General features: G+C 44.8%; 1 protein-coding gene across 1 annotated transcript in view; it reads left to right on the forward strand.

The window, feature by feature from the left end:
* Positions 1-26,327, forward strand: part of LOC137657789 (mini-chromosome maintenance complex-binding protein-like) — a 69,161-nt gene that overhangs the window by 13,201 nt on the left and 29,633 nt on the right. Inside the window, exons 2-4 of the mRNA XM_068392307.1 lie at positions 434-519; positions 1,955-2,137; positions 16,967-17,068. Of these exons, the coding sequence (XP_068248408.1) occupies positions 434-519; positions 1,955-2,137; positions 16,967-17,068 (371 nt within the window). The remainder of the gene's footprint in view (positions 1-433; positions 520-1,954; positions 2,138-16,966; positions 17,069-26,327) is intronic.

The following is a 26,327-nucleotide window of genomic DNA, read 5'->3' on the forward strand; positions in this document are numbered from 1 at the left end:
TGATAATATGGTAATCGATTTTTACCAAATACTGTGCATGAACCTTACATTTTTCTGATTTCATATCATGTTTGATCCATTTTATTACTATTGTTATTTGATGCAAATCACTTGTTTTACTGTTTTCCTCATCTTTATTCTAACAATTATGACAGTCACAAGTCAGAGAGTATGTGCGAGTGAGTTTTTTTTTTTTTTTTTTTTTTTTTAATAGCATCAACAGAAGTATTGTAATTGTATGCTCAGGAAAACAAAGAAATATGAGTGCAAACTTTCATGACTGGTAAGAGAACGAGAACTGCGTGTTATAGATTTTCAAGTACAGTACTGTACTGTACTGTAATTTCATAAAATAGGATGTAATTAAATTGTTGCTGTAAGTTTTGGTGCAGCATATTACTCTACTAACAAGTTTTGTCATTTGCAACAACAGAGGAATGTGGCCCAACTGGAGAGTGGAAGCAAAAATCCCAGGAATTTTTTGAAAATGAAGCCAGCAAGCCGAGTGTTCTAAAACGGGTAAGCTTATTGTTAACAGTCATGTTTAAGTTATTTTTACAATTTACATCTTGAAACTTAGCTTAACTGTCCTCCTTACTATTAATAGATAACAGTGGTTTAGCTTATAGAAATAAGGTTTTATTTTTATTTGTAAATTGAAGGGCTTGTTTTACAGTAGCTCTTCTTAGATAATCCAGTGGGGGTAGTGTCATTAGTACACCTCCTGCACTATAGGCCTTAATTAAGGAACTTTTCAGCCTTCCTTTGTCCCCTAGCTGCACATCCGTCATATCCTATTATACCTCCATTCCTGCTTTCCTTCTTTCATCTTGCCATCCAACCTCTTATTATTATTATTATTACTATCCAAGCTACAACCCTAGTTGGAAAAGCAAGATGCTATAAGCCCAGGGGCTCCAACAGGGAAAAATAGCCCAGTGAGGAAAGGAAATAAGGAAATAAATAAATGAAGAGAACAAATTAACAATAAATCATTCTAAAATAAGTAACGTCAAAACAGACATGTCATATATAAACTATTAACAACATCAAAAACAAATATGTCATAAATAAACAATAAAGACTCATGTCCGCCTGGTCAACAAAAAAGCATTTGCTCCAACTTTGAACTTTTGAAGTTCTACTGATTCAACCACTCGATTAGGAAGATCATTCCACAACTTGGTAACAGCTGGAATAAAACTTCTAGAGTACTGCGTAGTATTGAGCCTCGTGATGGAGAAGGCCTGGCTATTAGAATTAACTGCCTGACATACCTGATAGTGTAACTCTAGGGTTTTACCTTTTTTGGACTTGAGCACTGAATTGCCTCACAGGCCCCAGCCCCAGGCTATATAAACCAAATCCATCTGTCTTGGGTATCGGCTTGGTTTTTCTCTCTCTATGTTAGCTAGGGTAATTTCTCAAAATTTTAATTGCATATTATGGAGAGAAATGAAAAAAGATTCTTGGTTTTGTCTATACAATAGACAAGGATCTTATTGTAAATTATTCAACACCTGAAATATGAGATTGCTAGGCATAGTAATGCTTTAAATGAAGAACAAAGTTATTTTAAATCGTAATCTAAGATAAATCCAGGTATTTGCCTACTATTACATTAAAGGGAGAGCCTCGTCTTTACCTTGTCTATGGATTATATATTAACTGTCAAAGTGCTTCTTGTCTTCACAGTTATTTATTTTTAGCAGTGATCAGAATCATGACAATAAATTCCCTCTTACCTGGAGTACGTCATTACATAGGTGGATTAAGAAACCCTGTCCTTTGAAAAACTAATATAGTAAAGCTAAGGTAATTAATACTGTATACTGTTCGGTTTAATAATTTTATATGGACCAGAGCTCTGCATTTAAATTTTTGATTTTTAATTGACCATTCAGTACTTTACCATCTCTAATGTAGAAACTTTTTCTTTCCAATTGTGATGTAGCTACCATGGGTTAATGAAACACCTTTACATCATCTGAGGTCAAATCAAGTGGTGCGATTCAGAGGAATGGTGCAGGATATGTTTGATAACGAGTTTTATTTGGATAAGTATGAAGTGAAGGATACAAAAACGGGAGCAGTTCGTCTGCGTCCTGGGCGTTACAAGGATATTGCAGAATGTGGGGTACGTATAATTTTTTCATTTTTTTGTGTTTTTGTATTAGTTAATGAAGGTTTCCCATACTGTACTGTTTAAAACTTTATTTTACCTATGATTCATCAACTGTTATGGCATACAGTATATGATATATAGGCAAAATGTGAATTGGTTAATTATTGAGTGAATGGAAAAACTTTCCTTCATGTCTGATTTCCCAATGGGAAGAGCTAACTTAAAAATTTTGTTGATGATGATTGAAGGAAAACTCATATTTGTTCCGTAACCGAAATACAAACCACGCTATTTACAAAGGGTTATTACTTTTAGCGTAGCTGAAATGGCGAGCCATTAGAATTTAACGAGGGTGTATTACCCCCGCGCTAGTTAGCGGGGGGGTAGGGGAGTGGTAGCTAGCTACCCCTCCTCCCCCTCACACACAGGTGAATACCCACTTTCACTTTTGGCTCGGACTGTGACAGACGTCTCTGTCTTGGTCCTCGCTTGGCAGCCATTGTCTGTTTTGTCTTTACTTAATCGCTTACTTTTCTTTTACTCAATATATATGTAAACATGTTTTCATGTTTGTATATATATTTGAGTATAGAAATAAGTAAGTTTCCTTTTCAGATGTGTGTGTGTAGTGTACGATATCTACGTGGAGGCCTCGGCAGTTAGGCCACCACGGCCTAATTTTATGGGTTGCGATCGAGTTTGACTTCGGTCTTTCTCTCTCTCTCTCTCTTGAGGTCGTTCACCCTTTTACTATGTTTTACTACGCCCTTGTAGCTTCCTTCCCGTGTGGGTGGGGTTGCTACGCCGTACATTTTGTCTCAATTAGTTTATGAATCTAATTGTAGTTGTTAATTTTTCAGCTTGTAGAACGATTCCTTTCGGGGTTTTCGTTTTTTCTTTAGTGTTCATTCATTTTTAAATTACATAATTACATAGTTACATAATTATAATTGTTATAATTCTGTTTTGGTTACAGCTCTCCTTCCGCGAGTGTAAGTGGTTGTGAGGGCACGTGCCTGTTGTGTAATTCTTGTTCCTTTTCCTCGGGATTCCTCTTCGGAGCCTTCCCGGGGGAATGAATGTGTACTAATATTATTTGTTTTATTTTTTTACAGTTACCGATCTAGTTCGTTTCTGTAATATAGCAACGGTGTGAGCTGTCTGGTTGAGTCCTGGGGATTCGGCTGTTGCTGCCTCCCCCCTTGTATTGTCGTCAGGGGCGTGTCTCCTTCTACTGGTAGTACTCCCGTGTCGACGGACAGCTCTCCAGTTCATTTTAGAACAGTCAGGAGGCTTGCCTCCTTGGGCGGATAACTTTCCTTCCGAGGGAAGTTTTTTTCCTGTCCAGGCTTGAGCTTTTCCTCTTTTGGGGGGTTCTTCTCTTGCCTTTTTTTCGTGCGACTATGCTCTTGGTGCTGAGCGGTCGCACCTGCAGTTTCGCTCAAGGGGCTGGGCAACTGCAGGAGCTCCTCTTCGGAGGATTGCCCCTTTTAGGTCACTGGCTGACCAGTCTCTTCCACGAAGTGTTTCTCTTTCGTTCGCGAGAGAGTACACTCATAGAGACTCCTCTTCGGAGGTTTCTTCTGTTGCTGTTGGCCTCCCTCGCCGTAAGGCCCTCCGTCCGCCTCGTCGTAAGGGCCTCTCATCTCCCTATAAGGGTGCTTGAGGCGCCTTTTTGAATCTCCGTTTGCAGCCTACAACTTCTTTTTCTCGATCTTCCGTCTTGGTGCAGATGGACAGCAGTCTAATCTCGTCTTCCGACGGGCAACGGTCTTCCCGACGGACAACGGTCTTCCCGACGGACAGCGGTCTTCCGACGGACATCAGTCTCCCGGCGGACAACGATCCCTTCGGGGCAAAGGGTTGCCCCCACGGGTGTTCTTCCCTTGTGTGTCAGGGTTTCCCTGCGCGCCCTTCTGTTCGTCAGCGCTCTCCTGTTCGTCAGCGCTTTCAAGATGATCTTCCCTGCGGTTCCTGTTACGTGCCCTGTGCGCCCACGTTCGCCCTCGCGATCTAGAACTTCGGTTCAGGTCGGGGTCAAGGACTCTTCTTCTTTGCGCAGGCTTCCACGTAGCCTTCTGCTCGTCAGCGATCATCAGCTCGTCAGCGATCATCAGCTCGTCAGCGATCATCAGCTCGCCAGCGATCGTCAGCTCGCCAGCGATCTCCGGATCGCCCACGTGTGTTACAGCTGGCACGCCAACGTTCTCCAACACTTCTGAAGGAACATGGTTCGCCAGCTACTAGCTCAACTGCGGATGCTGATCGCCATCGCGCGACCCTCAACTGCGGATGCTGATCGCCATCGCGCGACCCTCAACTGCGGATGCTGATCGCCATCGCGCGACCCTCAACTGCGGATGCTGATCGCCATCGCGCGACCCTCAACTGCGGATGCTGATCGCCATCGCGCGACCCTCAACTGCGGATGCTGATCGCCATCGCGCGACCCTCAACTGCGGATGCTGATCGCCATCGCGCGACCCTCAACTGCGGATGCTGATCGCCATCGCGCGACCCTCAACTGCGGATGCTGATCGCCATCGCGCGACCCTCAACTGCGGATGCTGATCGCCATCGCGCGACCCTCAACTGCGGATGCTTATCGCCATCGCGCAACCCTCAACTGCGGATGCTGATCGCACGACCCTGCAGGATCGCCCGCTTACGCATGCTGCTCCTCATCGCACAACCCTGAACGATCGCCCTCTTGCGGATGCTGATCACCATCGCACCCTTTCACGCGATCATTCACCTGCGCATGCTGCTCGCCATCGCACAACCCTGAACGATTGCCCGCTTACGCATGCTGCTCCTCATCGCACAACCCTGAACGATCGCCCTCTTGCGGATGCTGATCACCATCGCACCCTTTCACGCGATCATTCACCTGCGCATGCTGCTCGCCATCGCACAACCCTGAACGATTGCCCGCTTACGCATGCTGCTCCTCATCGCACAACCCTGAACGCTCGCCCTCTTGCGGATGCTGATCACCATCGCACCCTATCACGCGATCATTCACCTACACATGCTGCTCGCCATCGCTTACCGCCAGCGATCTTCTTCACCTACGCGGCAGCACGATCCCTCGCCGTCACGCCCATTCGCCTGCGCGCCCGCGCGATCGCTCGCCTGCGCGCCCGCGCGATCGCTCGCCTGCGCGCCCGCGCGATCGCTCGCCTGCGCGCCCGCGCGATCGCTCGCCTGCGCGCCCGCGCGATCGCTCGCCTGCGCGCCCTCGCGACCGCTCGCCTGCGCGCCCGCGCGACCACTCGCCTGTGCGCCCGCGCGACCATTCGCCTTTGCGCGACCGTTCGCCCTCACGCGACCATAGTTCGCGGCGAATTCCACAGCCGGTGGTAGCAGCAGGGACGCGTGCTCCTAGGCGGCACTCGGGATCACCTCCATCCAAGCACAGGTTGGTAGTGCAGGACGAAGACAGGTCAGTACAGCATTCTTCCCACCTTCTTTTCAGGCAGGAACCGTCGTGTCCTCTCCAAAGGATCGCCCGATCCCTTTCACCTTAGCGAGGATTTCGGACTCTGTGTCCTTGGAGCAGCAGACATGGTTTGATCCGCTGGCACGGGCGTTAATGAGGTTTATGAAACCAGCACTCACCGGCCAGGGTAACAAACCAGCGGCTGTCTCTCCTACGCTGAAGAGAAAGAGAGGAGTGGACTTCGTGGTGACTTCCCCCAGGGCGAAGTTGGTTCCCAAGAGGTCGGTCTCGAGGGTCCCCTCTCCTGCACGAGTACTCTCTCCTTCTCCCGCCTTGGAAGGATTTTTGGCGGGGGGGCTTTCCGTTGAAGATTTCTCCATCGGACAAGGGGTGACTGCTTACCTCTTCCTCTGGGAGCTTACCAGGTTCTTTCCCTCCTCGGTTACGGCCCGAGGTTTGGTTCAAGGAAGCTACAGGAAGATCAAGGGTACTTTCCTCCTCTCGAGCTCAGGCACCTTGGCCTTTCGTCGTTAAGTATCTACTTGCGGACAAGCTCGATGTTGTACCATCTGGACGCACTGACTGAAGGCTTCCTTCGGGTGTCTCATCTGTGGAGGTCAACGACCTCAGACACCCTTCCATCCTTGAGAAGAGTTTTGTCTTTGCCCAAGGACAGAGACTTAAACATCTGCTGTGAGGAGTAAATCGACTTCCGGTTTCACTCCTCCAAGGCGCTTTCTTCCAGACTCTGCAGGGCTCCAGCTCCCTTTTCTTTCAACCACGTCGGCCTAAGTTATCGGCTACGACAACTGGGACAAGGTGTCCAATTGCAGTTTCCTCCTGTCAGGAACAGATGGCACGGGAGACTCCCCCGGGGGGGCATAGTCCTAAAAGGAGTTCACGAACTCTAGGATTGCAGGTTTTTTCGCTGGGAGGATGCTTAAGGTTACTCATCCGAATGACAGCTTCCCGATGCCCATTCCCGCACAATCTCTGTGAGTAGCCAAGGATATCGCGCCTGCCGTCTCTGTCAGCGAATTCAGTGTCTCTGAACCTCTATGCCATAGCATCAGCAGAGTTGCCCGGTTGGGCAGAATGATCCATACCTTAGGCGAAGGTCTTCCTTAGGATCATCTACGGCTTCACCCCCGGCCCCCTCAGTCGATCCTTTCTTGTAAGGAAGGATCTGAGAGGGGATGTCCATAGTCGACCTCTCAGCCCTGATCAAGTTTGTCGAACAAACTTCGGCCAGCGTAGACCAGCAGAATCGATCAGACTGGTAACGAGGCGACAGGACTCCTTTAACCCTGGATCGGAAGGACGGGTACTTTCAGTTTCCATTCCATCCATCTTCCAGGGTGCTCGTCGAATTCAGCCTAAACTGCAAGTATTCCTGCTTATGATGCAGTGTGGCTATCCCGCCGTGGCATAGCAGGTTTGTTTCCCCAGAGAACTCTCCCTGCCTTCCTCTTGGCCGCTCAGGTGCAGACTTCCGCCTCCTCTGCTGTTTGGAGGGCTGGTCAACTCCGGTAGGCTCGGGTTTCGACCTTCTTCAGCGCCGGGAAAAGCTTCCGAATGCTGACCATGAGTGTGGGCTCATGGTATTTTGCTTGGAGCCTTCTCTTCCTCTGCCTCAACATCTGGAGTATCTGGCCATGATATTGAGTCAACCGCCTTACCACGTTGGAAACCCCGCTTCTCGTCCGTCCAGCGAGGTTAAGCAACGTCGGTACTTGGATGGGTGACCACCTGGGGACGCCAGATTCTGTTACCACATCCTCCGAGCCTTCCTTTCGGTTCACCGTGGCAAGACTGAGGAGAGTCGCAGTACCTGTTCTCAGTCAAGCAGAGTTTTCAGCCCTACCTTGGAACATTTCCTAGTTCTTCTTTCCTCATTGACCCGTTTATAGTCCGAACGGTCGCCTCAGGATAAGTTCCATGTGGGGCGATCCAAGTTCCGGTGGCTTCAGGCAATGTTTAACCGGACTCCCTGGCCCTATGGGACCAGCGGAACTATTAAACCTGCAATGGGTGTTGACCTATGGAGCCTCTTGATGGTAGTGGATATTCTCGTCCTTTCCCCACATTCTTGATGCGGTTCTCGGACTCGTCAAAGGAAAGGGGGGGGGGCATGTTCCGGTCCAGGCCTATGGTCAAGACCTGAAGGATACCTCTCCATCATTCAGGCAGGCTTAAGGGCCTTAGTCGGGCCCCTCTTCAGATCCTACCGCTCCTGCCAAGTCGCCCCGTTGCGTGTCGACTTCATGCTAACCAGCAGGGGACGCATTTTCACACCTTCACATCTTGCAGTAGAGATATCGGGATGATTGAGATTCTCTCAATTCCACCATCGGCTCTCTCATTCCAGGCAGGGGAATGTTTCTCTCAGACTATCCGAGCAGAGCCTCATAGAGAGAGTGTACCTAGGGGTCTTTGACCTTGGGTACCCAGCAAGTGCTGGTCTGGGGGACCTGATCGCGACAGCTTGGAACCTCAAGCTTCCGCTAGTTTTCCCCCCAGTCTCAGACCCCGAGACTCTGGCAAGATGCATTCCGGTGATGGTGGGACAACTTCGACGCCTGCGTCTTCCCTCCTTTTTGTCTGCGGACAATGGGTCTCAACAAAACCAGGTTGTCTGTCAACCTTTCAATGGGAGAGCTCCACTGGGACTATGTGCAGAACGGTTTCTGGACCCTCTGCTTCCCCTGACGGAACTCCCGGGAGAGCTTCTCCCACGGCGCAGACTACTCAAGCAACCACACTGCGACATCTCTCACGAACCGGGGCGTCGCTTCGGCTTCATGCCTGGAGACACTACGCTTCCTCCTCTAGAAGAGACAACCCGCTACAGTCGCGGTACGGAGGTCGCGTCATCTGCGATAGTCATCCACAGGGGTCTCCCAGGCAAAGTGAAGAGTCTAAGGTGGTTGGTGCCGTGGGAGATATACCTCTTCCCGTGAGGCCTCTTCTCCAGCAATAACGGTCTTATTGCCTTTCGGCGGGAGGAAACTCCTTTCCGCTCTTGGCAATGAAGCCTGTCGCTCAGCCTTTCCCTGACCTTCAGGCTTAAAGGAATAACTTTTTCCTGCCCGCTGGATCTATCCTCGCTCATGCGAAGCTACGATCGTCCCTGCCCTAGTCGGAGGAAGACCTCCAACTTGGAGCATGGCTCGGACTTTTAGTCCTTTAAGAGATCTTCTCAAGACCCTTTTACGACAGGCCTCGGATTGTATTCCGCCCTGGGTCTTCTGCTCACTCTGGCCACGGCCAGTGTGTAAGCAATCTTCTTGGTCTCTTACTACTCCCCCCCTTTCTAAGGAAGAGGGGAAGGCAACATTCAGGCTCGCTCCTGAGTTGTTGGCTAGACTCAGAATCTGAGGGTCCCGACCCTTCGGTCCGATTCATTCAAGATTTTGAGTCTCCATTCTGTGTCTGATGTCCCAAGACCTTCTCTTTCTTGCCAGTACAGGAATCGAGAGGTTAGCGCTGGGAACAGCTGCAGTTTGGCCTCAGTTGCAGCCGATTTGGGAACACAAGGAGGACATGGGGGGAGAGTCACCAGTATACCTCTTCAGCCCGGACTCAAGGACATTCATCTCGACCTGTCTTCAGACCCTCCCCCGTCACGTCGCCCTACAGCACGATGTTGGATACATCGCAACGTCCCTCGCCTTCGAGTAATACTACTCTGTGACGCAGGTGCTACAAGCTGGAGTCTGGAAGCGTCTGATGACCTTCGCAGCCCGCTTCCTGCAGGGCGTGACCCACAGGAGTCTCGATACGTTTTCTATCGCTCTGTGGTGGCTACACAACAGCTGGTCTAACCTCAGGCTCCTTTTTGGACAGGTAGCAGAAGGTTGAGGGCATTGTTATCAGGTTTTAGTCTGCATGAACGAAAGAAGTATGTCTGGCCCTTACTTCTTTCTTCATCATCCCCTCTACGGGGAAGCAGCATCCTGGTCTCTGCATAGCTGACCTCGAACCTCTGCAGGTAAACCATGCTTCCTTGTGTTCCGAGTATTGAGTCAATACTGTCGCGTCCCCCATACCCTGACGAGGTGGTATTGGGAACGTCTTAACCCAGAGTTCCTTCTGGAACTCCAGGTCAACTGCCTAAGACGGGTCACACTTCTTCCTTCACACACAAGCTTACGTAGGCCACATGGTTCCTTGCGGTGCAAGGAACTTGTGAGGTGCAGGGACTCCTTTTCTCGAGTGCGACTCACTCGGATTCTGAGTCCCCGGGTAAAGCCAAAGCCAGTATGGCTGGGGACTTTCCACCCTTCCTAAGGGATAAGTCACCCTTTGTAAATAGCGTGGTTTGTATTTCGGTTACGGAACAAATGACAAATTCGAAGATAATTTGTATTTTTCCTAACCATACAAACCTTAGCTATTTACACATATTTGCCCGCCAGCCCTGTCCCCCAAGACAAGTCCTACCTCTAAGTGAAAGTGAGTATTCACCTGTGTGTGAGGGGGAGGAGGGGTAGCTAGCTACCACTCCCCTACCCCCCCGCTAACTAGCGCGGGGGTAATACACCCTCGTTAAATTCTAATGGCTCGCCATTTCAGCTACGCTAAAAGTAATAACCCTTTGTAAATAGCTAAGGTTTGTATGGTTAGGAAAAATACAAATTATCTTCGAATTTGTCATATTCTGATATTGTATTGTAAACTTGAAAATATTTAAGTTGATAAACCATCAGCACTTGTGGTTTTACCATGTTTTTTAAGTGAGGTTAATAAACTGCGTGTGACTAATTTAGGTAAAATACAAAAGATTGCATGCCAAACTTGGTTTGTTTCTGCATGAATACAAACCTTTGTTCTTTAATAGGAGTATGCTTTCATTGAAGTTGGATATGGCTGTTAAAACTTTACGAGTTGGTGGTAGTTAGCTGCAAGGGTGGCGGGTAAGCCTCACCCACATGACCAGTCACTTAGCGCTTGCCTTGCTTTCAGCCACTGGATAGTAGACATTTCTAGCAGTCTCTTCTGGCCCTCTTTTTACAATTGTGTTGGCAAATCTTCATGTACTGGGATATTTAGTAGGAAGGAAAGATTTGCAGTGGTTTCTCAATAACTGTAGCTGTGTAACAATTTTCTATGCAAACCTGCCAATACCCACATTCTTGTTCCTGTTTGACAGCATTCCTATTTGCTGTTTATTCCCTCGATATGAAAGTTGATTTGATAATTGTGATAATTAAACCATTGGCCTACATGTAGGCTTTATTGATCTAAATTCCTTAACCAGGTGCAACCTGTAATAACAAATATAATATACAAATATAATTGTATAATGATAATGACCCATAATCAAATAATGATAGTAATACTTCATTTACAGAAGTTAAGTACATTGGCAACCATAACAATTAGTCATAAGGTTAAGCTTAATTAATAGTTAATATGAAAATATAGTAGTAATACGTATAACAGTATGAGAGTTTAATAGTTTACAATGTAAATGATGATAGTTATTACCTGTTGAATAACAATAATTAGTAGTATCTGATAAATGGAACCACAGTCAAAGGCTTGGGCTATTCACATCTGTTCTGAATCCAAAATGTAAACAAAAGCACTGTTACCAACTGACACTGTAATGGCATGGTTACTTGTATCTAATTTAGTAGCTACTTTTACGATATCCCTCACTTATTATGATAGTAATTATCATTATTATTAGTTCGTTAGTTCAATGTCAAGGAGGTTGGTAATCCTTAGACAACGATGTGTACAATTGGAGGAAGAAGGTTTCGCCGCCCCTGAGGATGAAGGCAAAGGGCACTGCCCTTCATACCATCAGTGTATTACCATTCCTGGAAAGGAGCTAAGGATTTACCACCTGGTTGTGCTGTCACTTCCTAGAGTTCCTGTGTTTTCTTTCCCCCGTGAGAGTGTTGTAGAAGGCAAACTTCCAGTTCCTCCTCCTCTGCTTCATCTTCATCAGGGAGTCATTGAAGAAGCCCATGGAGACCGATCTATAGGAGTTGTGTACGTATGACTCCTACCATTTCTCCCCTTGTGGTAGTGACAGTGCTGTACCAGGAACCTTCCATCTTTATTTAAGTGCCTAGTTGTCTCATAGCGGGAAGAAACCTCGGCACACTCAACTATGGGGAGGTGTCTGAGTACTTGGTAGGGTTATTCACACACCTTTACCTGTACTAGGTCTCGTTCTGGGAGGAGTCAGTGCCAAGACTTGTAGCGGGAAGAAACATTGGCAATCAGAACTCTTGTTCAAGCTGAACGCTCGTAGTGTTGGTCGGAGGCAACCAGAACTCTTGCTCAAGCTGAACGCTCATGTGCTACTATTGCTTGAGTTGGTTTCACACAAGACTAAATACAAGGACTACTGGTCAGAACATTAGCAGCTGGCCTTGTAATTCCTTTGCCAGGACATTCCCGGGAAGCATCTGTGACACAAGCCTCCGATATGTATCGTACAATCCAGGTCTGTTCTCGCTTCATACACTAGGTGAGAGGTTTGTATGGGTAACGCTTCCTTCCCCGCGAATAGGTATTCAAACGTCTTCTACCACCGCTCGGTCTCATACAACTGAACTCTTGCACTGTTCTGCGGGATGATATGTGCTACCGTCATGCCCCTTTCCTCTTTGGAGGGCTCCAGAGACGATAACCCAACAGTAGTATTGTAGTGTGGTGGAGAGTACGTTTGGTAATCAGCACGAGCGTATTGACCTTAGCAGATATTTTCATCGCATCTGACTTATCCCAAGGCACGGGCACAGTCCTTGCACATGTTGTCTCCACGATCCTAGCCTTCTATATCATCACCAATCTCTTTGTGTGAGGTATCACTTCAGCTTTCCTAATGCAAACTGCACGATCAGTGTTTTTAATCGTTCTTCGAGGGATTGTTACTTTCGAGTCACTAGGGAACAAGTACGCCTGATGCCTGTTCTTTCTTTCAAGCGCTTCCAACTAAGAGATATTGTAACTCGAAATCTTTTACTGCTCTAGATGTTATGCTCTGAGACTTTTCCAAGACATCTTCCCATCCTCGGAGACCGGTCCAGGACATGAGTTCTTCCCATGCTCTTGAGATTTTACCACATGCCAAAATATTCCAATCCGTTTTTGTGATAGGGTTTGGAATAGATGTCTTCTTAAGTCCAATCTCGGCATTCGTACAAGCACCGAGAAGCCATATTGTGCTCGCATGATTGTCTCCAAGCTTCCTCTCCAGCCAAAAACAGGTGCTCGTGCAGTGTGGTGCTCTCCTGTTGGCTTTCCAAAGGCTAATGCACTTAGTGCCCCTTAGCCTCGGAGTATGATAGCCAGAAGCAGTTCAATTATTGGTGTTTTTGCCTTAGGGTGCTTCCAAGGCGTGGGGTTGTCCTTGATTTCCTTGGCTACGCTGTGTCTCCCAAGACTGCTGCTGATGATATATGGGGGTCAATATGTGGGTCCTAGCCCTTTGATGGCGAGTTGTAGTGCTTGTGCTTCCTCAGTGGAGGAACGGGCGGTCCTGCAATCAGCGTAGTGTCCCTGTTTTCCATTGGAGTATTGTAATGGTGTCCTTTTGGGATGAGGACAATTCCTTGTGAACTGCTACCCTGCCACATTTATGGCAGGCTCCATTCCTGAATTGCTTTTGCCTAGGCAGTTTCTTATTCGGGCGTCTGCCGTTCACGACCTCCCAACTGGATGTTGACAGGAGGTTGTTTGTGTATCCCACCTAGCGGCTTTCCGTGGATGCTTCTCTGCCCTCCTTCCCTGGAGTAGTCCATATTTGCTGCAGTTCTTGTAAAGAACTTATTGTGGGACTTGTCTTTCCTTCTTTTTGACACTTAATTGCACAAATATTCATGGATGCTTGCCAGAGTTGCTGCTTCAGGGTCTCCCACGAAGGCATATTTATAAACTCTGGATGCTTCCTTACTTTCTGATTGGTGTCTCCTCGAATTCTGTGTTTCGCCAGGTCTATTTTCTTTCTTTTGGTCCAACATCTTTCCAATGTCATTGCCTCTATTGTGATGATAAAGGTTTCCATGAAACAGTATCTTCTCCTCTCCTACTTTTACTTCTTTTTTGTAGGTGCTCTTATCTGATTCTTCAGTGTCAACCATTGGCTGTTCTTTGGGATTCATCTTGTAAAGTTTATATCAATTTTTTTCTAAAACTTCACTTTATCCCACCATGTCTGCCAGCTTTAAGATTGAGATCTGCAATTTCAATGACATAGAAGATGCTCATTTACCTCTTTTTCCCCTACAGGCTTTCATTCCATTCTGTTCACTGTTCAACTAGCTACTCTTTCAAGGGATTCTCCAAAGAATGACAAGAAAACCATTGCTCCTACAACACCTGACTTTAACCCGTTAGCTACTAAGTCAGATATCTTCGGGACTTAATCCACGATTACCAAGGTCTTTGCACTTGTTTATGAGTTAGGTTAGTTCCTCATGTGGAGCTCCCCAGTGATTGCTCCAGTAGTTCCTGAAATATTACTCTTCAGCAACTGAAGTTTTCCTTATCTTCTGGTTTTGTTTTAGCTGGAATACAGGACAATCTACCTTGGTAGTTGCATTATGATTCTCATAGAGGAAACTCTCCTCCGGGGAATCTACAGTATAGAGACATATCTAAAAAGGATGGAATGCCTACTCGAGTATCATGTCCATCTTGGAAATATCCATGGAAGAAATGCACCTGCTTTTCAATCTACTTGGTTTGCAGCATAGTTACTGTGCAAGCTTTCCAAAGGAGTTTGGTGAAGCACTTGATAGTGTTGGTGAATGGTGATAGTTCTGTTCATGAATCATGTCAACAAGGGGCTCAGGAAGTCAATAACATGCTAGAATTGTTTGCAGGGGTCTTCCAGGCAGGGGAATGTTTGAGTAACACGCTCGGTTGACAAGGACTTGATGTAAGTGTCAATTTTGATCCCTACATCATGATGTGGCAGAAAGGCTTCTTGTTTCAGGTTTTCACCATTGCTCGACTGGCGTGCTATTCAGTTGGACAAGGTGCTTCCAGTATTCTGCTCCTCAGTCATATTCCGTCCACAATATTTGAGGATACCTCCCAACATCTGTAGGAATTCTTGACACTTCCTCATTTTCTCCCATTTTCCCATTTTGTGGAATATTCAACAGTTGGTTGATGGCATTGAGACTTTGCATGACCCTGGTAGCTCCCAATCGTCCTCATGCCGTGCGGTATCCGGATCATCTATTTTCTATCTTTCATCAGGGAAGCTCCTGAATCTTCATGGTGAAAGGTACCGCTCAGACCTCGATCCAAGTTTCAACTAGGTCTTATGTCTGGACTTCTTGTGACACTTAACAAGGCTCATGAGGAGCTCTTAGAGAGCTCAAGCTGTTTGGAATGTTTAGTGAGTTTGCAGGTCTCTTAAGCCACCCCACTTGAACTTGTAGGATGGGCGTCAGATGTGTGTTTGACCCTCGGTACTGTCCTATACTAGCTTAGCCCTGATGAAGTAAGCAACAATGGCATATCTTATTGGTGTTAAAAGTCATTCTGAAAGACAGAAGACCTCCCTAACCTTGGTCAGGAGTTCATGGTTGGGATCTAGAATTCAGCCATTCAGGACTTTTAAGTCCTTCATCCCCTCCCTACAAGAAGTGATTAGCGGAGACCAGGATAACTGGCCTTCATGTCCTGAAATGATATTACATCTCTTTCTGCAGCATTAGAAAAAATAAGAGATGAGATCCTAACTAAAATACTTTCTTTCTGGCTTCATGGAACAATCAGACATGCTTTCCTAATAGGAAGGAGATAAAAGGACCATTTTGGATTTGAGCCCACAAAATCAGACAATTAGGATCTACCCTAGCTCTCAGGAATACAGGGGCACAGTTCTTGAAGCTTAGAATCAGAAAACAACCGACAATTTTCTCTGCTTATGACGTACGGGTGTATACCCATAGGTCTGTGAATAACTGGATCCTTGGCCCAATGGTAGTTACTCAGCAGATCATGTAGCATGTGTAGCCCCTTCACAGGGCAAGGGATATCTCGTATAAGATCGTGGTCATGACGTAAGTTTAGTATTAGCTGTAAGATTGACTTGCCCTTTTGCTTCCTCTTTCTGTCCCTTTTTAGGAGTGCAGCAGTCACTATTACTTGCTGTATCACACACTAGATTCAGGTAAACCACATATTCAAGCAATTTTTCTCAACGACCAAGTTATTATTTAGAAGTATCTCCTCCATCCTCTCAAGACGAGAGGGATGATGGCCAAATAACTTCAAACCCCTTTCTCATAGATAACTATACATTCTGACATATTCTCCACACTGATATACGGTAGTAGGTTGGCCAGGGCACCAGCCACCCGTTGATTTACTACCGCTAGAGAATCATGGGGTCCTTTGACTGGCCAGATAGTATTACATTGGATCTTTCTCTCTAGTTACGGTTCACGTTCCCTTTGCCTACACATACACTGAATAGTGTGGTATATTCTTTACAAATTCTCCTCTGTCCTCATACACCTTACAACACTGAGATTATCAAACAATTCTTCTCCACCCAAGGGGTTAACTGCTGTACTGTAATTGGTCAGTAGCTACTTTCCTCTTGGTAAGGGTAGAAGAGACTAGCTATGGTAAGCAGCTCTTCTAGGAGGACACTCCAAAATCAAACCATTGTTCTTTAGTCTTGGGTAGTACCATAGCCTTTGTACCATGGTCTTCCACTGTCTTGGGTTAGAGTTCTCTTGCTTTAGGGTACACTCGGGCACACTATTCTATCTAATTTCTCTTCCTCTTGTTTTGTTAAAGTTTTTATAGTTCATGTAGGAACTATTTAATGTTGTTACTGTTCTTTAAATATTTTATTTTCCCTTGTTTCCTTTAGTCACTGGGGTATTTTCCCTGTTGGAGCCCCTGGGCTTATAGCATCGTACTTTTCCAACTAGGGTTGTAGCTTAGCAAGTAACAAGAAAAATAATAATAGTGACCTAGGCTAATGCCTACCTCATCTTCATGCCCAGGTTAGGAGGTTGACCAGTCATCACTTGTATTCCAATACAGGATTAAGCTGCTTTGACATTTCCCTAAAAAGAAAGTATACCAGCCAGTTGGTTATAGGGAATTACTCTCTGTAAAGGATAAGTCATTTTTATTTTTCGTAACTATACAAGCCTGAGTGTTTTAATTTACACTTCTGATTTCAACCACCCTGCAAGTCCTAGGCTTAAGGTCAAAGTGAGACCTCAGTGGCATGTGGGGTGAGTGGCAGTTACCCACCACCTCGTTAAATTTTAACGACTGTATTCAGGTTCGCCGAAAGCATACGTCTGTCAGAGGACTCAGATTTGTAATATTGAATATTATTTTACGTTGTGTAAAGTAATTAAATATTTCAAGACAACTTAACTTTAAATTATCTTTAGGTTGGGGAAGAACTGATAATGGATTCTCCTCGTTGTGAAGCAGGAGATCGACTGACATACTATTGTGTACCAGTTCCAGGAGAAAGCCAGTGGGTTAAGGATGTGAGTATTGTTTGGTATATCCTACAGTAGTTTTAATGGTTGTACCCTTTGTATTGTTATGGTAATCTTAAGAATTTTTGTGCCCATTGTTTCTGAGTAAGGAATATATTCCAAAGAGTTGTGTTGCATAGAAGTATGTCTTTCTAAGCAGAAATATATCAAATTTGATAAAGTTTACCCCCTCATATTTTATAGCACTTATCGAGACATGCGAATGAATGCAGGGATGGGAAAGATTAAGAGTGATTGTTTTGAGGGGGTTGTTATTGTTTTCCGTCTTATTTTGTATATATTCACTTTGTTTTCTTCCATGTAGTACTACATTGTATTCTCTAAAATACTAAAAGATGATGTTAGAAGAAATTCTTTGAACTAGCTTGGTGAGTCTAGAGCTATAAATGTGATCTTGTTATACATTTGGTAGTGAAAGATTTGAGTTATGGAAGTCAATCTTACAATTAGGGTTTTTTGCTTTATTATTACATTTTTCTGTATACCCTGTGAATAACCTAAGAATACCCTTTCACATGTTATAGGAAACATAAATAAACAAGACAAAAAATATAAGAAATGAAATGGAAATTTTTCAATATTAAACTTAGCCGGTGATTATATAAGCTGCAACTCTGTTGCTCGACAGAAAACTTTACGTAAAAAATCCGCCAGCGATCGCTATGCAGGTAGGGGGTGTACTTCAACAGCGCCATCTGTCGTGCAGGTACTCAGTACTCAATGTAAACACAGAACTCAATTTTCTCTCTGTCGGGCTACCGGCAAGACCTACTAATTCGCTGTTACTAACTGGATTTGTTTTCACAACTATTTGGTGAAGTACACTATTCTAGTTTTGAGCTTTCGCTATGCAGGTGTTTTATCTTCATCTCAAAACTTGAACTCGTTTTGGATAGATTTAATTATGGTGACAAAGAGAGTATGGACTCTCTTTCACTTTTAAATGGCCGACCCTTCCCTTAGACGGAAGTGTGTTTAGGTTTTTAGTAATTTTTCTTATCACGTTATAGATCTATATATTTTATATCTCTCCGCCTTTATTAGGCCTCTTCGATTAACTTTCCATTTATTATAAACATATAAAATAAATTTTAATGTTTTGTTTATATGCGACCTTTCCTGATAGTAGGCGGTCCTAACTTGGAACCGAAGTTAATCAATGTTGAGCCCGTTACTGTATATCGTATTTAGCCTTTAAAGAATTTAAAACTTTTTAAATGTAATGTTTTATGAAAGAATTTCTTTGATAGTCTTCGTACTGTTTTCAAAGATGAACTAACGTTTAGTTTTTTAGGCTACGCAGTTGTTGACGTTCAGGACGTTCAACATGCGCTCTATCGTTACGATAGAGAGAGAGTGTATCACGGTTTCACTTTGCAGTAAGAGTAAATCGATTCTGACGTTTTGTTCATTCTTTCTTAGCTTAAATGTTTTAAATTCTAATTTAAAGGAACTTTTTATTTGGAAAACCTTTCAGTTTTTTCCTTTAGTCAAATAACATGTTTTTTTGACGATATATAATTGGGCTCTTCTCTTAGGTGCGAAATCAAGAGAGTAAGAGAGAGAGAGATAGAGACGGAGGGAGAGAGAGGAGAGAAAACGTTCCGTTCAAGCGGGTAACGTTGTTCTCGTGTTACTCTCGTCCCTAGTCTCTGTACGGGGAGGAAGGTAAAACGTTTTTAGGTTTTTATTCTCGTCCCCAGGCTATGTGCGGTGAGAGATTGAAAACGTAGTTTATATGAACTAGTGTTTAGTCTCTTTCCCAGCCACTGAATTTTTTATCTTAATATATGTTTTCTGTTTTTTGCTGGTATTAATGAGCTGCATTATACGACTGATTTCGCAATTACTACCTTTTAATGAAGGGTAGAATTGCGTGTTTCAGGTAGAAATCAGTAAAAGTTTCGATTTCAGTGAAATAAGTGCAAAACAGAAAATCGATAAAGTGATATGCGCAAAGTGTTACAGTGTTGCGTCCGAGGGTTCGTCTGTTCGTGCCTGTCGTTCACCTAGTCCGGGACCTCTTGCAAGCTCCCAAGCCCAGGGGAGAAGTAATGTCGAACGACTTATGAGTTCGAGAGGCCTTGATCAACGAACAGACGTTTCCCTCCGTGGTTTCGGGCGTATCTACCCAAGATCGCCCCACCCACACAAAGACGAGAGAGCCCATTTATTCCTCGTCTGCGGAAGAGGTTTCTCGTAAGAAACCATGGACCAAGGTCTCGCGGCTTATTAAGCGCAAGTCCAACGGCCCAGTTGTAGCCACTGGGTCAGTTCGGACTCGCTGCAGTCTTCCGACGACTGCTCACCTCCTAAGAGAGGCAAAGCGGTACCGCATCAGGCAGTCACACCGTCTGTTGCCGCACCTGCTCCTGTAGACCCTAAGTGGTCTTTGCTGCAGACCATGCAGTCTCAGTTAACGTCATTGATGCAGGACTTTCGTGCGGAGAAGGTTGACACTGCACCAACCTCTAGCCTACAACCAACCACGGTTGTGCGTCCTGTGGACGCTGAGGCGACCTTCTGCCGCACTCCAGCTGAGAGAGTCCCGCCACCCATGCGTTCCAGTGTACCCTGCCAGCCGCATGTTGACGTTCAGCGACGCACGGAACCTTCCGTTGACGTTCGCGAGGTACAACAACAGTCTAAGTTGTTTTGTTTTGACGTGGTGCGTCAACCTCCGCATTCTAGAGTTGTTTTGACTGCTCAGTCTAGACAGTCAAAGCAGTCTCGAGTGGACGCTGTACGTCCTCACGCACCTGTTGTGGTTGACAGTTCAGTTGTTGACAGTTCACAGACTGTCAAGCAGTTACATGACGTTGCGTTCTGGTCCGCTACTAATGCACCAGTGAGGGACTCAGCTTTTATCGGACAAGGTTCCTGTAGATGAGGAAGTTGCTGTTCTCCCTCCTACTGATATTCCCTTGAGGACTCTGTCAGATGGAGAGGAGCCATAAGCTGCTTAGCCTCCTATGGACTTTAATTAAATCATGATGATTTTTTTTAAGGATCTTCGTCCGGATCTTGTAACTGCTGCTCCTCGTTCGCCTAAACGTCAGAACTTACACTAGGCCTAGCTACTTCGAAGCCGTTGTTTTTAAGCTAGTGCTCTCTCGCTCTCCTAGAGAGCGTTACGTTGGCTAGGCGACTGGTTTTTTCACCAGGAGGAGTTTGGGGGATACAGCCTTTGATTTCCCTTATTTTAAACTGGCTTATAGAGCGAGAGTCTGATATGACACGAGAGAAGTTCTCGGCTTGAGAGTTCATGCCTCTGCCCAGATAGACTTCTCAATTCTGGTAGACTCTCCCTGGCGCCTAGCCAGGAGACGCTCCAAGTTGTTTACAGGTCAACTTCTCAGCTTTTGTCGAGCCTTTGAAGTTTTGCTATACTATTATGTCACACATAACAAGGCTTTCAGGGATGGTAAACGGTTCCGCCTCAGTCGCTAACCCCGTCTGTTGCCACACCTGCTCCCGTAGACCCTAAATGGGCTTTGCTGCAAGACATGCAGTCCAAGCTTGCGTCCTTGATAGAGGACTTAAATGCGGAGAAGAACCTTCTGGCCAACAACCTTCCAACCGGTCGGTTGTGCGCCCTGTTGACGCTGAGGTAACCTACTCGCGTCTGCCAGTTGAGGTGGTTCCTCCTTCTGGCCAACAACCTTCCAACCGGTCGGTTGTGCGCCCTGTTGACGCTGAGGTAACCTACTCGCGTCTGCCAGTTGAGGTGGTTCCTCCACCGATGCGACCCAGTGTGGGTTGCCAGCCGCACGTTGACGTTAAGCGACGCTCGGAGGTGGTTGTTGACGTTCAGGACGTTCAACAACCAGCAGAGGTGACTTGTTGTGACGCAGTGCGTCAACCTCAGCAACCCGGTAGGGTGTTGACTGCACAACCCAGACGGTCTAGACAGTTTCGGGTTGACACTGTACTTCCTCGCGCACCCATGGTTGTTGACAGTTCACAGACTGTGCAGCAGTTCCATGATATTGCGTCCGGCTCCGTCACGCATCCACCAGTGCGACGGGATTCAGCGAGTCAGACGTTGCCCACTCCGTTGCCGTTTCCTCATCAGTTTCGGATGAGGAACCCTCTGATGAGGACGTTGCTGAACAAGACGATCAGCCCTCAGCCCTGCTATCCATCCAGAAGATGCTGAAGAAGGAACGCTGCTCAGTCAGGCTGTGGATGAGTCTGGTAGGGACGCTGTCATCCGTGGATCAATTTGTGTCACTAGGAAGACTACACCTCCGTCCTCTTCTATACCATCTAGCTTTTCACTGGAAAAGGACAAGACGCTACAAGCGGTCTCGATCCCGGTTTCCGAAAAGATAAAGTCTTGTCTGACTTGGTGAAAGGACTATATCAACCTAAGAGAGGGTCTTCCCCTGACTGTTCAGACTCCCAACCACGTTCTCTTCTCGGACGCATCGGACGTAGGCTGGGGTACGATATTAGACGGTCGGGAATGCTCGGGATTATGGAACTCGAGTCAAAGGACAATGCATTTCAACTGCAAGGAGCTACTGGCAGTACGTCTGGCCTGGAAAAGCTTCAGGTCTCTCCTTCAAGGCAAAGTGGTGGAGGTGAACTCGGACAACACCACGGCTTTGGCGTACATCTCCAAGCAAGGAGGGACCTACTCTCTGACGTTGTACGAGATCGCAAGGGACCTCCTCACCTGGTCAAAAGGTCTAGACATATCACTAGTAACGAGGTTCATCCAAGGCAACTTGAATGTCATGGCAGATTGTCTCAGTCGGAAGGGACAAATAATTCTAACAGAATGGACCCTCCACAAGGATGTATGCAAGAGACTTTGGGCCACCTGAGGCCAGCCAACCATAGATCTCTTCGCAACCTCGATGACCAAGAGGCTCCCAATATTTTGCTCACCAATCCCGGACCCAGTAGCAGTTCATATAGATGCCTTTCTCCTAGATTGGTCACATCTAGATCTATATGCATTCCCTCCGTTCAAGATTGTCAACAAGGTACTGCAGAAGTTCGCCTCTCACGAAGGGACAAGGTTGACGCTAGTTGCTTCCCTCTGGCCCGTGAGAGAATGGTTCACCGAGGTACTTCGATGGCTAGTAGACGTTCCCAGAACACTTCCCCTAAGGGTGGACCTTCTACGTCAGCCACACGTAAAGAAGGTACACCAAGGCCTCCACGCTCTTCGTCTGACTGCCTTCAGACTATCGAAAGACTCTCGAGAGCTAGAGGCTTTTCGAAGTAGGCAGCCAGAGCGATTGCTAGAGCAAGGAGAACATCCACCCTTAGAGTCTACCAATCGAAGTGGGAAATCTTCCGAAACGGGTGCAAGTCAGTATCCGTTTCCTCGACCAATACCTCTGTAACTCAAATAGCTGACTTCCTCTTATATCTGAGGAAAGAACGATCTCTTTCAGCTCCCACTATCAAGGGTTACAGAAGCATGTTGGCATCAGTCTTCCGTCACAGAGGCTTAGATCTTTCCAACAATAAAGATCTACAGGACCTCCTTAAGTCTTTTGAGACCACGAAGGAGCGTCGTTTGGTTACACCTGGTTGGAATTTAGAAGTGGTACTAAGATTCCTTATGTCAGACAGGTTCGAACCGCTACAATCAGCCTCCCTGAAAGATCTCACCTTAAAGACTCTTTTCCTGGTATGCTTAGCCACAGCTAAAAGAGTCAGTGAGATTCATGCCTTCAGCAAGAACATCGGATTCTCATCCGAAACGGCTACATGTTCTACAACTTGGTTTTCTAGCCAAAAACGAGCTGCCTTCTCGGCCTTGGCCAATATCGTTCGATATTCCAAACTTATCGTATGGTTGGAAATGAACTAGAAAGAGTCTTATGTCCTGTAAGAGCTCTTAAGTTCTATTTAAAACGAACTAAACCTTTACGAGGCCCGTCTGAAGCTTTAATGGTGTTCAGTTAAGAAACCATCTTTGCCTATGTCAAAGAATGCTTTATCCTATTTTATCAGACTGTTAATACGAGAAGCTCATTCCCATCTGAATGAGGAAGACCAAGCTTTGCTGAAGGTAAGGACACACGAAGTTAGAGCTGTCGCAACTTCCGTGGCCTTTAAACAAAATAGATCTCTGCAAAGTATAATCGACGCAACCTATTGGAAAAGCAAGTCAGTGTTCGCGTCTTTTTTATCTTAAGAATGTCCAGTCTCTTTACGAGAACTGCTACACTCTGGGACCATTCGTAGCAACGAGTGCAGTAGTGGGTGAGGGCTCAACCACTACAATTCCCTAATTCCATAACCTTTTTAATCTTTCTCTTGAAATGTTTTATTATTGTTTTTGGGTTGTCCGGAAGGCTAAGAAGCCTTTCGCATCCTACTTGATTTGGCGGGTGGTCAAAGTCATTTCTTGAGAAGCGCCTAGATTAGAGGTTTTGATGAGGTCCTGTTGTATGGGTTGCAACCCTTGATACTTCAGCTCCTAGGGGTCGCTCAGCATCCTAAGAGGATCGCGAGGCTCCGTAAGGAAGACGTACTTAAAAAGGCAGAGTAATTGTTTAAGTCGACTTCCTTACCAGGTACTTATTTATTTTATGTTTGTTATTTTGAATAACTGCTAAAATGAAATAAAAAATCATTAGCTCATAATAATGTAAACAATTATTGCTGGTCTCTACCCACCCCCCTGGGTGTGATTCAGCTTATATAATCACCGGCTAAGTTTAATATTGAAAAATGTTATTTTTATAATAAAATAAATTTTTGAATATACTTACCCGGTGATTATATATTAAAGGACCCTCCCTTCCTCCCCAATAGAGACCCAGTGGACCGAGGAGAAAATTGAGTTCTGTGTTTACATTGAGCACTGAGTACCTGCACGACAGATGGCGCTGTTGAAGTACACCCCCTACCTGCATAGCGATCGCTGGCGGATTTTTTACGTAGAGTTTTCTGTCGAGCAACAGAGTTGCAGCTTATATAATCACCGGGTAAGTATATTCAAAAATTTATTTTATTATAAAAATAACATTTTCATATTTCACTATTATATGAACAGAATATATAAGAAAGACAAGAACACATACCATCAATAAAAATGATTAAAAAAATTATGAGAGTAAAATGAGGACCTCAAATACACATGCACAACCTTTCCTCCCAGAATTTTTAGGCGGTTACTTACTCTTTATCATATTTATGAGAGATTATTACTGAAAGCAAGATGTCATGTTTTATGAACATCGTATCCACACACCCCTATGCCAAGGCGATTTCCTATTTGTTTGCTCTCTTGTAATGGGGGTAGGAATAACATTGGAGGCCTCGCCATGGGAATTTGGAATTTTATGGCCAGAGGGGAGGTTGCTTCATGTATATAACAGAGCCAATGAAGACTCCTGGAAATCCACTCAAAGCCTTTGCTTTTCTTTATTGAGACATATTTTTAATTTGTCATTATACAATAACTTTTTGATTTGGGGCAAAATTTATACACTGACAGAGGAACTTTTTTTATGCACCCCGGAATGGTCAAACTATAACATATGAACAGGTTTATTGCATTATGTTGAGGAATGTTAGGATTTTTCCATGATGTAAGCAGAATATCTTTGCAATGAAGCATGACAAACTTAAGATAATTTTAAAAGATATTTATAAACAATATTCTGTAGTATTTATGTTAGAGGGCGTTATTTTACGTACTGTATATGGAAATTGTGTTAAAATCTTCTTTTATGAACAAAAATGAAAGAGGACATTCTGATCACCTTCAGTATGCCGTAAGAAAAAAGGGTACTAATGTAGCTATGTCCTACCAGGATATTCGGAATAAACCTTGTATCCTACCAAGGAGTTAGGTGGGAAAAGATGACTAATATAGTGCATAAATTTTTTTTATATAAAGAGTACTTCTTTGGATTGGAAAAGGTGAAAAACATATTATTGTGTTATATAAATTTTGGCATACATTCAAAAGGGCACAAAACCTAACACACCCACCTAACCTAACCTAACTATTAGTTCCCAAGTCAGAGACCTAACTGGGGCCAAGCCCCCGGACCCCCTTTCCCAGGTCAAAGACGAACAGGATTGAATACGTGCAAGTCGTAGAATGTTGACAAACAAATGAAAAATATCTCAGGAGCATAGGATACCAATATATTGTATAATTTTCCATGGATATATTAATCATCCCAGAGAATAATGTATAGAGAAGAAAAGGTTAGTTTTACCATTACAGTATTTATCGATTCCCCCGTAAATTTTCTCCCAGCCAAAACTTGGGTAGAATATAAGCTACACTTGGTAGGAACAAGTATGTGTAGGATACAAGCTACACTAGCACCAAAAAAAGTTAATGTGGACAGCTCCTGACACTTTTATAAACACGGTGAATGATCTCTAGGTACTGAACATTGGCTTGCGAGTCCTATGTATGTGTGGTTTCTATCTGTTTTCTGTACACATTTTTAACTAGGCCCAGCACCTGTCCTCACTTGATGCAAATCTTATTTTCCTTGGCCTACATAGGGATATTTAGAGAATATTTCAGCGAAATAGGTATTCTATGATACTGTGCACCAAATGTATCATGAGCACTTATGGCAAAACTTTTATTGGTTCAGAAATGCATCATTAGGTCATCAAAGGGTCAATTTGATTTATTTGGTAATTCATTAATTTAACGATCTGTTTATGGGAGTAACTTGCATTTTTTAATCATAAATTATGAAGAAGTTTAGTTAGATTTTTGCTTCATTGCTGAAATTGAATTGAAATGTATGCTTTATTTTTAAACCTGTTGAGAATTTCTTTTATTGAATTTATCTGCTCCCATTAGATTTTAAATTGTCTTTGTACTAAATATTCATTTTATATATTCATAATTCCATTTATAAAATATTGGATCCTGTTTATCTGAAACCTGCCTACAGGTAGATGGTGCAGCCACATACAAAATTATCATTTGAAGGTGACAAGAAGCGAAAAATGTTCAGTTCCTTCTACATAATGTAGATTTTTCAATATCAAACTTACCCGATGATCATATAGCTGCATCCCTGCTGCCCGACAGAAAAAACCTACGGGCGGAATACGCCAGCGATCGCTATACAGGTGGGGGTGTACATCAACAGCGCCATCTGTCAAGTAGGTACTCAAGTACTCGATGTCAACAAAGAACCAATTTTCCCTCTGTCGTGCCACTGGCAAGACCTACTAAATACGCCGTCCCTAACTGGATTTGTTTTCACAACGATTTGGTGAAGTACACTATTCC

The sequence above is a fragment of the Palaemon carinicauda genome, chromosome 18 (assembly GCF_036898095.1).
Source record: "Palaemon carinicauda isolate YSFRI2023 chromosome 18, ASM3689809v2, whole genome shotgun sequence".
NCBI lineage: Eukaryota > Metazoa > Arthropoda > Malacostraca > Decapoda > Palaemonidae > Palaemon > Palaemon carinicauda.